Source organism: Coffea arabica, chromosome 10e (genome assembly GCF_036785885.1).
Source record: "Coffea arabica cultivar ET-39 chromosome 10e, Coffea Arabica ET-39 HiFi, whole genome shotgun sequence".
In the NCBI taxonomy this organism is placed as follows: Eukaryota; Viridiplantae; Streptophyta; class Magnoliopsida; order Gentianales; family Rubiaceae; genus Coffea; species Coffea arabica.
In genome coordinates this window covers 7454528-7467425 of record NC_092328.1, presented here as the reverse complement: position 1 = coordinate 7467425, position 12898 = coordinate 7454528, and the positions used below count along the sequence as shown (strand labels likewise).

Sequence of the window (12898 nt, the reverse complement as noted above, 5' to 3'; positions counted from 1 at the left end):
TGAGAGTATTTGGATAAGATTGATTTCTAACACTTTGCAATGATGTATATCAAATAAAATCATGGCCAACAAACAAGATTTTGAAAAGTGATTAAAAATAAGTTTATGATAAATTAAAATATTTTTTAAAAAATAATGACATATCTTAACAAATGATAAAAAAAAAATTTTATGCTGACTCGAACTATTATTTTGTTTAACCATCATACAAAAAGATTTTAATTGCATAGGAAGTTAGTTTGTTTCCATATCCAACCTTAATAATTATTTAAAACCAAAAAGTTGTGGGTGTAAAGGAATTATTTTCTTAACGTAAAATTTGGAAGATAATAGAGAATAAAGGGTACTGTACTGTCTATTCAATAAGTGAGTATTAAAATTTTTTTTTCGCAAGAAGGGAGAATAGAATACTACATTACATTAGTATATTATATATAGAGAGAAAGGGAGAGAGATAAAGAGCAGCAGATCTCAAGCCCTTTTCATATGCAGTGATCTTTTTAAAGTCTACTGCTACTAAGGCACAGAGAAAGAGAGAGAGAAGCAAAAAGAAAGGAAAGAGATGCTGCAGAGAGACTGAGAAGGGTCTGATGAGTTGGTTTTTCCTCTATCTTTAATCACAGAACTGTTTTTGTATTGTATTTCCTCCTTCATTTGATCCCATGCTCGTCTTGTTCTCTTCTATATCTTGCCCTTTTGTCTTCTTTGTCAGCTCCTTCTTCAGATCCAACTTCCAAAACCCAAACAGCAAACAGCAGCTACCCCCTCATCCTTCTCCTCTTTTATTACTTCACCTCTTTTATCAACCTCACCTCTTTTGTGTCCGCTTTTGACTATAAACTTTTTATCTTGGGTTTTGTAAGAAGATAGATAGAAATGGGCACAGGTTGGAGAAGAGCTTTTTGCACAACAATCCCAAGAGACACAGAAAAACTACAACAGCAGCAGCAGCAGCAGAACCAAACTTTAAGTGGCGATGGTGACCAAATCCCAAGTCCAAGTCCCAGTCACAGGAGCTGTGCAAAGTTCGGTTTTTTATCCAGCGGAAGCAATCCCTCCACTCCTCGTTTGCAGTCCCAAAGCCCCAGATTGCGCTGCAAAACTTGTGCACCTTCTTCTAATAATGACACCCCCCTCATTAGCCCACAGCTCCATTGCAAAACCACTAATAATACTCCAAAATCTTCCACCAAGAGCCAAAAACCACGTTTTGGCTCTAACCCTTCTTCTCCGAGATCCCCATTTAAAATCCTCAAGAACAGCCTCCGCCTCACCAGGGTAAGTTACTTCAACTCCACCATCAAAATACTAATTGATAAACATCCAAAATGGCATTGCCATTGCCATTTTGGGACATTCAGATGAGCTGTAATAATAATATTAAAAACAAAAAATTTCCCCCCTTTTTTTCGTTGCAGAATAGTTGTGGAGTTTGTATGCAGAGCGTGAAGGCTGGACAGGGGATGGCTATTTACACAGCAGAATGCTCCCACAGTTTCCATTTCCCTTGTATAGCTGCACATGTGAGGAAACAAAGCACCCTCATTTGCCCAGTTTGCAATTCCTCTTGGAAGGATGTCCCTTTATTAGCCATCCACAAGCTTCAACAACAAAGCCACCAACATCAAGGGGCCGCGGTAGAACAAAAGGACATAATGGTCGATACTACCACCGCCCAAACATGCTACCAAGAAACCAAATCCAATCATTCCCAACCCCACAATTTCTTACCAAACCTCAAAACCAAGCAACAACAAGAAAAAATCCCAAATGCCAAGCAGCAGCTGAATTCCAGACCCTACAACGATGACGAGCCTTTGGTTTCACCAACAGCAGGGGTTGCTAAATTTATTCCTATTCCAGAGGCGAATGAAGAAGACCAAGACGGTGATGACGTGGAAGTTGAAGAATTTCAAGGCTTCTTCGTCAACCCGGTTCCTAGTGATGATGCTTTGGGATCGTGTCCCAATAAAGATTTCAGAAACGTGGAAGTGAGTTTATTGCCTGAAGCCGCCGTTGTCTCCGCGACTCGAACCCATGAAACTCTTGCTTTCGTCTTGAAAGTTAAAGCTCCACCTCCCCCGCCACCCCTGGCGCACAATAGCAACTCAGTACACTTTAAGGACCCGGCGCGTCGCGCGCCTATTGACTTGGTGACCGTGCTGGATGTGAGTGGGAGCATGATTGGAGCCAAGCTTCATATGTTGAAACGAGCCATGCGGCTCGTTGTTTCCTCCCTGGGCTCGGCTGACCGGCTTTCGATCGTTGCCTTCTCGGCTACTCCGAAAAGGCTAATGCCTTTGAGAAGGATGAATCCTCAGGGTCAGCGTTCGGCTCGCCGGATAATCGACCGGCTGGTTTGTAGCCACGGTACCAGTGTTGGCGAGGCTTTGAAGAAAGCTACTAAAATTCTTGATGACCGGCGGGAGAGGAATCCGGTAGCCAGCATTATGTTGCTATCGGACGGTCAGGATGAAAAGGTGCAAACTAATGGTAGTGATAATCAACGGCAAAGATCATCATCCCGCGTTTCGTCCACCCGGTTTTCTCACATAGAAATTCCGGTTCATTCATCCGGTTTTGGTCGGAAAGCCGGCTACAGCAAGGAGCCAGCCGAGGATGCTTTCTCAAAATGCGTTGGTGGTCTGTTAAGCGTGGTGGTTCAAGATTTACGTATTCAGCTCGGGTTTTCATCCGGCTCTGACCCAGCCGAGATCACAGCCGTTTATTCGTGTAACGGACGGCCCACAGCTCTTGGCTCTGACTGCATCCGGCTTGGTGACCTTTACGCCGAGGAGGAGAAGGAATTGCTGGTGGAAATGAGGGTCCCGGCGTCAACCTTTGGGACCCACCACGTGCTATCAGTTAAATGCTATCACAAAGATCCGGCGACCCAGGAGGCGGTTTCCGGCCGAGAACAGGCTTTGCTGGTGCCTAGGCCGCAAGCTGTCAGAGCATCAATGCCCAGAATCGAACGGCTGAGGAATCTTTTTATTACTACGCGAGCAATTGCGGAGTCTAGGCGATTAATTGAGCAGAATGAGCTGACAAGCGCCATGCACTTGTTGTCGTCGGCTCGAGGTTTATTGGCGCAGTCGAGGTGCGAATCGGCTGGTGAGTACGTAAGAGGCTTGGAAGCTGAGCTAGCTGAGGTGCAGTGGAGGAGGCAGCATGAACAGCAGTTGATGGAGCAGCAGCTGATGATCCAACGGCGGAAAGTGAATGAGAAGGAAGCCGGCTTGTTTCTGGATGAGAATGGTGAGCCGCTGACTCCAACATCGGCTTGGAGAGCGGCTGAGAAGCTGGCTAAAGTGGCCATGATGAAGAAATCCGTGAACAGAGTCAGCGACTTGCACGGCTTTGAAAATGCTAGATTTTGATTACTTTCTCTTTTTTTTAATCTTTTTTATCCCTTCCACCCCCCCTTCTTCTGAAAATAAATAAAAAGGAAAAAAAAACTTTTATATCGAAACATAGAAATTTCCGACGTTAAGGTGCCGAGAAAAGAAGGAAGGAGTGGGCCTTATGGCCCACAAAAAATGGAATAGCGACAGTTGGGATCCGACGGCCCGGCTCTTTCCGCAGGGAGTGACCCCAAAGGCCCACGTTAGACTGATTGATTGATGGGCCCTAATTTGTCTTAGGCTCTTGGCATGGATAGAGGTTGCTTTTGTGGGGACAATTGATCTTCTATCATGAAATGGATTGTAAATGCATTTTCAATCCAAAATTCCAGATAATTTATTAATTTGCCCGAATTTATATTCATCTTTGGCTCATTTTTTAACTTTATTTTATAGTGTCTAACCTAGGCAAATCAACAAAAGCATTTAAGGCGGAGCAAATACTCCTCCTGTATTGTGTGCATTATTGTACTTCTGAGACCATGACTGGGGAGAATTGGAGATGAAGCATCAAAATATTCTTTTGGATCTTGCTGTTGCATTGCGAGGTGGAACAGAATTCAATTATTATTATTGTAGTTTCACAAGAGAAAAATGGGGAAAAAAAAAAAAGTGCTGCATTCGATCCATTCCACCTAACGGAAAATTTTATGTCGGTCCGAAACTAGTAGGCATTTTCATTTTATCATGAGTTCTTCATCTAATGTGTTGTTTTTGGGAGACTGCAGATTCATTTCATTAGCTGGCTGAAGAAGAGGAAGAAAGAAGAACAACACAACATCATTGCGCCATGCATGCAGTTGCCTTAGAAGTAGAAGACTAGGCTAGAATGACTACACTGTTTTTCTTTTTTCTTTTTTTTTTGGATTGATACAAATGTAATGTAATTTTCTCTCCAAAGAAAAGAACTAGATAAAGAAATGATTATTAGTTAGTCAAGGGATGTTGGAGAAATGATGTGTATGGTTTCTTGTTCAATGAACTTTCTGGTTTTGTGGGAGTGGGGCAGTACCATTAATTAATGCACTGCAATTTCCAAAAAAAAAAAAAAAAAAAAAAAAATTTTGGCATTTAATGCAATTTTTAGGATAGCCTCCATCCAATAGCCAATAAATGACTTAGATGAAATCATAGCAAAGCTCTGTATTTGCTGAGGTTTTTTCCCATCACATCACTGTCAACTATTTTTTATTCAGAGTTTCTACAGCCAAAAGGGATAATCTCCAAAAGAAACAGGACCTGGTGGTGGTGGGATTAGACTTCCAACTTAAAACTTGACCTTAGACCACAGTTTCAGGAGACTTACCATGTGGAATGATCCCAAATTCCCATCACTTTGAATGACAGAGAAGATCAAAACCAGTGAGCCAACATGTTTACGTCAAATTTTTTGTACTTATTAAAACATTCATCCAATAGTGTTGATTATTGATGTTTGAAATGAACACTTACTGATCAGGATTGTAGTCAATTTGACGTTTTATCTGAATGAATAAATACCAAACGGGCTCACTGGCACCCTCCCTCCAGCAAGAGACATGAGACTGAATAATAAACACATATTATCATATCAACTTTTGTCAATCAACTATACCATCCATGGTTGGGAAATTTTGTGAGGTAAGGTGTATACTTGCACACCAATTTTATCTTCTAGTACATCCTTCAAGCGAAAATAATGTACTAATTAAAAGTTAAAAATTTGTTGAAATAAGACTTAAAAAAAAAAAAGAAGAAGAAGAAAGAAAACCCGTCCTTGCATCTCTTTTTTCTTCTTTTTCCATGTGTTCACTGCCTGATTTTGGCTGTGGAAAAGAAAACCAATCGACATGAGTGTTGTCCATTCAAGTTCAACCCCATCCAAAATTTTGAGAACACGGAAAATTGGAACATCAAGAGGACAGCTATCGATGGTTACTGGAGATCCCACCTAATAATACTATTCAGTCACTGTCTTGAATTTAATCATTCTTTGCATTGGCACAATGCAACGTAGAGTTTTGCTCCATGTTGGTACCTCCTCCACTGAACTATTCGGAAATTAGAAGATCTACAGCCTCCCCTTTAAGGGGCACAAAAACAGTGCAAGGACACTGAAAAGATGAATTAATTTGGTGGAATCATTTGACACTATACTAGTCATTGATCACTAGTCATACATCTAAATTTCAATTTTCAACAACTGTGGCCAATGCATGTCTGATTACACAAACCAAGAAGCAAAGTTTAAAGAGGGGCCATTCTAGCACCAAGAACAGAAGAATGTATTAGCCATTAGGTCACACTCATCCAGATTCCAGACTAGGGGTGCAAACGAGCCGAGCACGAGCCGAGCTTTAGCTAAACGAGCCGAGCTCGAGTTAATTTTGTGAAGCTCGAGCTCGAGCTCGACGAGCTCAAAATATCAAGCTCGAATCAAATTCGAGTCGAGCTCGAGCTTAAAAAATAAAAAAATAATTATTATTATTTTATTTTTAAAAAATAAAAAATAAATAAATATTTTTAAAAATGAATAAAATAATAATTTTTTAACAAATAATAAAATATTAGGGATATATATGTAATTTTACTATTAAATAAAAAATAAAAAATAAATATATAATTGAGCTCGCGAGCCAACGAGTTTAATGTTTTTGAGTTCGAGCTCGAGCTCGAGATCGACTTAATTGGCTCGAGCTCGACTCGAACTCGATATTGACGAGCTCGAATCGAGCTCGTATTCGAGCCGCTCGCGAGCGGCTCGATTCGCGAAACACCCCTAGTCCAGACAGACATGAGCCTCGTGAACACTGCACCAAAAGGCTGAAAGAGGTCCACGTACGTTTCCATTTGTATGTTTTCCTGTGGAGAATAAGAGGTGAAGCATGAGGGTTCTGTTCTGAGTGAGAAACTCTCTAAAATGTTTGTGCTTTGCTTTGTAATGATTAATGCTCCATTCTTTGGTAAGATTGAAGGAGCATGATTCCCCACTTCTTATGCAAGACCATCGTTCTTAAGTCTGCCATTCCTTTCAGTAGCTAGCCATACTAATAATTTCTTTTTGCAACATAGAAGTGGATAAAACCCCTGACATCATGCATTAATGTTGACAAAATTTAAACCAGTCTGCCATTCCTTTCAGTAGCTAGCCATACTACTAATAATTTCTTTTGCAACATAGAAGTGGATAAAACCCCTCACATCATGCATTGATGTTGACAAAATTTAAACCAAGCTTATTCCTAATATTAGTAAAGTTTAGGAATTGTTTTATTTAGTTCTCATATTGGGTTACGAATTAGGAAATGCTAGATTCAGTCATGTCGTGCAATTCGTAGTTTCCAAAAGAAAGTTTACTTCCTAGATTTAGTTGGTTATAATAGTTAGTGGTAACTAGTAAGTTAGATTTATATTGATAAAAGGTCCAAAGGGTTCAAGGCTGATCAAGTTGTTCAAATTTCAAGTGGTGCGATTACAAGGGTCGCGTGCAAGAAAGTTTAGAGATTCACTACAAGTGCTTGTTTATACAATTCAAGATAGAGTTGGCAATGACACAAGGACCATTGAAAGCTATCAACTTGACGAGTTTCCATTTCTTACTTTGCTGGTTGCACTTGAAGAGTTAGAAGCAAGCTAGTTTGGCTAAGTTATCTTGCTAGTTAATTGTGTCATTAATTAGTCTTGTTAAGCAAGGGTTTAAATGTCAATTTTCTTATTTTTTCAGTCGTTTCATTAGGGCCTTTAATTCGGCCAAATTACCCTCCAATTAAGCCGAATTCTAGTTGATTAGTTTAGTTGTTTAAGTATTTTAATTAAGTGATTAAATTCAGCCAGCTTAGTGTTTAAAGGGAGCCGAGTTTTAATCCAAGTTATATTAGGGTTTTGAGTTGTTGTAAGGCTATAAATAGCCTAACCCTTCAAATGTTTATTATTTTTCAGAATTTCCAGCAAATAACGTGAGTTTTATCACTTTCTCTTGTCCAAAAGAACCTATCTTGAATACTTTAGAGTTTTTTGAGGGTATTCAATCGAACTTATCAATCAAGTGTACATCTTAGTTGCAGCGTTCTTCTACAAATAATTTTGATTCGTTAAATTATTAAATTGTGGGTTAAGAAACACTCCCAGTCCCACAAATCAACTTGATGGGATATGAATTCATACTTATAGGCTGGTTCGTGATTTCTCGTCTAGGTCCAGGGCTTCATGAGATACGAGTTCATACTTTCAGGCGGGTTCGCATCAAATATTAGGAATTGGGGTTGTTTGACGATGGTTTCAATTTGGGCAGATGTTGAATTAATTGAGTTAATATATTAGTCTTGCTCCTTCCCTATTCTTCCGATCCTAAGGCTCTTCTCAGTATTTGTTTTGAGAATTATCCATCACCAAATAACTATATGATATATTTATTTCCGCTGTGTGATTTTTTCTGCTAATAATACCAGTGACCAACAAAATTACCATTAAACCTATCGTACAGATCTGCAGGGGGAGAGTTCACTTATGATTTTTTTTGGTGGTGGAATGGAGGAATAAAGACCAAATACAGACCAATTGAACGATGACTAGAAGATCTTATCAAATGAATGCGTAGCTAAAGATTTTGGCTGAATCTAGTGACAATGTAGCATGGGATTGTAGATTCAAGCTCATCTTGGCCAGAAGATCAGCACGTGTGTTTTTGTTCCTGCCAGTAATGAGATAACATGCATCACCAACTCCTGCTAAGAAGCTCTTTGATTTTCCACACCAAAAAGGAAAAGACGTGTTTGATATAATGAAAACCAACCAGAGAAAGTTGACAAAGTTCAGGTTCAGCAGCCTGGCTAAACAAAACGAACATAAAAATATTTGACAGATGTAAAGTTGGGTTCAATTTTTTTTATCACACCATGTTTGTTTGATCTCAACTAGAATACTGTAACAAAAAGGGGCAGGTCGAATGTGGAGGTTTGAGTGGGCCGGAAATGTCAGAAACATCACCAGGAATAGCCGAGGACGATCGATCACACAAAACACTGGAAAAAAACAGTAGTATCTCGGATGTTTGAGTGGGCTTGGATGTAGTTAAGCCGTTCGTAGCGCAAGATTCAGTGGGTGTTGGCTGTCGTAGAAGGACTATGAAGTCCACGGGCTTTAGCATTCTCGAACCCAAATCAAGAAGCCTAAATAGGTCAAGTTGCAACATACCCGTGGATATTCCAATCCTCGATTTTCAGATATATTGTTCCACGGGACGATAAGCAGTTGTAAATGAGACTATGAGGGTCGTGTAAGCAAAAGCAGAATGTTTGTACAAACTACTTTATCTCAAAATGCATAAAAATTTCTGGCAACTCTCTTATGGGAGTGAGAATAGATCACAAAATAAATCCGGGCTACAAGTAGTATGAAGAGAAAATGCAGATTTAGAACATTAGTTACACAGGAAGCACATCATCTTAAAATGTGTAGGCAAGCATCAGGTACGGACCTTCTGGTCTATATCAAGCTCACTTGATATTAACCGAGATATTTTAGAGTGTTCATACAATGGGATTCGATACAATTGAGAGATCCGCAATTGCAGGTATGCCGAAACATGGAACAGCAAAGAATAACTGAGAAAGATCCCTAAAGAACCTTTCCCTGTTTACCTATTCAACAACAATATACAACAGCGCCACACGAAGAAAATCTGAGTAGTTCCCCTCTTATTGAGCCTTGTGGCCCTAAAAAGCATTATAAAAGTTAAGGAGCTTACTTCTGAGCTTGCTCAACCTTAGCACGAATCTTCTGCTCCAACACAGATATTTCAGTTTCAAGGTTGAACATTCTGTTTAGAGCATGCATGTTCTCTAATGTCTCACTCAAAGTCCTGCTGTCACTACCATCACATCTCAGGTGCTGCATGGGACCATGGAGAAGCTTGTTAACTATGCCGCGGCTAAGATCATCAACAGCCCTCCTTGACTTCTTTGGAAGGTCATCACCCATCTTTGACAAGCATTTCTCCAGCTCTGCAGCTCTAATTCTCTCGGCATATGCTCGCAGTTTCTTAATAGTTGGAACTGTCTCTAGGGAGTCCCTCCAAGCTTCAAATTGTTTTGATTCCTCAGCAATGATTGCTTGAGCTTCCATTGCTTTCCTATGACGGTCCTCTTTATTAGCAGCCACGACCTCCTTGAGATCATCCACATTGTACACCCTTGCAGCCTCAATCTCATTGACACATGCTCCCACATTCCTAGGAACAGATATATCCACAAAAAGCCTCAAACCCCCAACTCTGGGATCAACAGGTGGAAGATCCGTGACATGCTCTTTTAGGAATAAAGGAGTTTCTGATGCAGTACTGGTGAAAACAACATCTGCTAGGGCAGCACACTCCATCATTTCACCAAGGGGCTTGTAGATTATTTCAATGCCCTTCATCTCCTCCCGAATGGCAGAAACTCTATCTTCACTTCTGTTTACAACGACCATCTTTGTGCATCCTTTTGCAACCAAGTGCTTGATCACAAGCTTACCCATCTTTCCTGCTCCTATTACCAACATCCTAGCAGTAGCATGGGAGGATTCAGGAAGCTTCATTAAAGCCAATTCTACAGCAGCTGAACTAACAGAAACGGCACCAGCTGCAATGTTTGTTTCAGTTCTAACCCTTTTTCCAACAGTGATTGCATGCTTGAACAGCCCACTGATGTTCCTCCCAAATCCCACGACCCCTTGACCAACTTTTACTACTTGTTTGACCTGAGCTAGAATTTGTCCTTCTCCTAGCACCAAAGAATCGAGACCTGCCGATACTTCAAAGATATGCTGTGTAGCATCCTTGTTATAGAGTAGAAAACGATGCTTACAAATCTCTGAAACAGGGATTCCACTAGTCTGTCAAAGAAAGGAACAACAACCGTTTGAATGTTTAAGCACCATTTAATTGTTTCCAAAAAATATAAGTTACATTAATATTGGATAGAATGCTAGCATAATATTTAGGGATATCATAGCATGAAACAAGCAAAACTGCTCTTCCTTTCACCCTCCCCATCCCTGGTCTTTTTGTCAGCGTAAGCAGAAGAGAAGAACACCATGTTTCTCGAGAAAGTTGTTGCAGAGCAAAATACCCATCCAATGCTTACCCAAGAAGTTAAAAACATAAAGGTGAGTCTGATCCATTTAATTCATTAACAAGTTCAACCATTCTTAGATTAAGGACCCCATTAGACAGCCGATAAGTCTCACTCACAGCATATTGCAGTGACAGACAGTATGATTAGCCAAAAATAGAAGGCATTATAGGAGAAAGAAGATAATATTTATCTAACTTCTGTGTCCCATGGGAAGTGCAAGGATACCTTAGACATCCATTCAGTTACTTCTTTCACGCCACGATGCTGAGAAAGGGCTACAACATATATCTCCATCCTATTACAGGTACTAAGAACAGCAGCTTCTTCAATGTGATTCAGACCACACAGCTCTCCAATGGCTCTAGGCCACTCTGCCTCAGGAATTGCAAGTTTTTCTCGCATTTCAACAGGTGCAGTGTGGACACTAAGCCCAATGACAACAATACTGCTCCTTTCTTTTGTATATCCTGCATGATATCAGATATAGAAAAAAAACGTTAATCTTGGCATTAGAACATCAAATTGTTCCTGGCAAAATAAGCATAAATATTAACTGCCTTGCTATAATGAGTACATGGTTTCATATGTCCTGGCATTAGAATATTAGAAAAAAGAAATAAAGGTAAAAAGAGTGTATTTGCATGATATGCCGGAGCTCAGGCCACTAGAAACCACCAGAGTCTATGGAAGCATGTATACTGCAATAAGGTGAATATAATTTGTCAACAAAAGCAAATTAACTGACAATCAAAATACTCAAGACACTTAACATTCTGGTGACCAAATGACCAACATATAGGGCATAAAAAAGTGATTCAAGGTAAGCATTCCGCTGCCTTCTTATATCAAAACAAGGACTTTACAACTCAGGTACTCGGCAAGTCTGTAAAAGCTTAGTTTAGGAGTTGCATTCTCTAACAAACCTAAGTTTGCAAATATACGTTCATGGACATATGCACGTTCTCGAGTTTGCAAACAGATTTTGAACAAATGCAACTGGAAATGACTGTGATTCTTTTTAAGCAATTTACACAAAATTGACTAGAAAACAAACTGAAAAAAAAAAGATTAAAAGAATTCACAGGAGAAAAAAAAAACTACTCTAGCAGAATATACAAACTGATTAAGCAAAACCGATTTCAGAAATTCAAACAAACTGAAGCAAAAATGAATGAATTGAAAGAGAAGAGGATTACTGTCCGCAGCTGAGGTCTTGAGCTGTTCAAGAGCGGACAAGCTGGAAGCCAAAGCCGAGGAAGAAGAAGCCGCATTGGTGGCGAAGTCCATTTTATCGGATGTTTCAACGGAAAAATCAGAAGCAACTTCACATCTAACGGATGAAGAAGTTGAATTAACATTCAAATTCAGGGCAGAGGCGCTAGACATTTGCAGGGAGCGCCTGGCGGCTCGAGCCGACCTGGGAAACAGCCCAACCTGAGCTGGAGAAGCTGCGGCCATGGGAGCCGCAGCTGACGACGTCGCGTTGCTGATCAACAAAGTCTCCAGCTTTGCAGCAGCGAATGCGGCTGACACGGCCATTTCCGCCGGCAATTAGACTCCTTACGACGTCGTCGCTCTTGAATTCCCCCCCTCAAGAGCAAGAGCAGCCTGTCGTTGCTGTTTCCGAAGAAGCGGAATTAAGGGGGTGTTTGGATATTAACTATTAAGCCGGGGGTTTGAGAGGGATGGGCTTTTGATTCGTTTGTTTGTTTTTTGTTTGTACTAAGTATTTTGACAGTTATTTTTGGAGGGGAATACAGTGGAAAGGAAAGGAAGCAATGCTTTTTTCTTTGGTGGGATTTTCCAATTTTTTTTGATTGGGGGTAGGGTATGAGCCAATACGGATTTCTTTGAGTTGTGATTGGCGGATGGCAAGCACGTTTTATCCACACTCGCTAGCTCTACACCACCATCAAGACTTTGAGATCTTCCGTGTGGGCACCACACGACTTCTTTAGGACCATGAAGATATAAATACCGTATTAACTACTAACAAGTAACAACAACTAATGCTATTTTATTTTATTTTTTTTGATAGAAAAAGTTGGGTTTACCAAGGTTGTTGAGAAAAATCAAATTTCATATAATGTAAATTTCATAGATTTGTATTGTAATATGACCCTGGTTGGCAATTTTCTCGTAGAAAAGTAATGCTAACGCACTTTTAATAATAATTTTATTGGATTATACGATGAATATGAATACGAGTCGTTGAATTTAAACGCTCACATTTTACATTTGCGGGATATTTACGTATATCATATATCTAAAATTAAAGTGAAGTTCAAAGCATCAAACCAGAATCCTATATGTGATTAACACTTAAGCGGCTTCCATAATAGAATCCTAGATGGAAGTCTATAGCCTCTTAAGCAAACTCTTGATAGATTACACTTAATT

The 12898-nt window shown here is 40.0% G+C and overlaps 2 protein-coding genes across 2 annotated transcripts; one reads left to right on the top strand and one right to left on the bottom strand.

Annotated features, from left to right (window-relative positions):
* The first annotated feature begins 626 nt into the window (after window positions 1-626).
* LOC113711764 (E3 ubiquitin-protein ligase WAV3) lies at window positions 627-3779 on the top strand. Its single transcript, XM_027234960.2, has 2 exons — window positions 627-1278; window positions 1419-3779. The coding sequence occupies exons 1-2, from the start codon at window positions 877-879 to the stop codon at window positions 3378-3380; spliced, it is 2364 nt and encodes a 787-aa protein (XP_027090761.1). The 5' UTR covers window positions 627-876; the 3' UTR covers window positions 3381-3779.
* Window positions 3780-8776: 4997 nt separating this feature from the next.
* LOC113710985 (glutamyl-tRNA reductase 1, chloroplastic) lies at window positions 8777-12235 on the bottom strand. The gene is made up of 3 exons (XM_027234094.2): window positions 11695-12235; window positions 10724-10965; window positions 8777-10256 (listed from the first exon to the last, which is right to left on the bottom strand). The coding sequence occupies exons 1-3, from the start codon at window positions 12035-12037 to the stop codon at window positions 9126-9128; spliced, it is 1716 nt and encodes a 571-aa protein (XP_027089895.1). The 5' UTR covers window positions 12038-12235; the 3' UTR covers window positions 8777-9125.
* Between the last annotated feature and the right edge of the window lie 663 nt (window positions 12236-12898).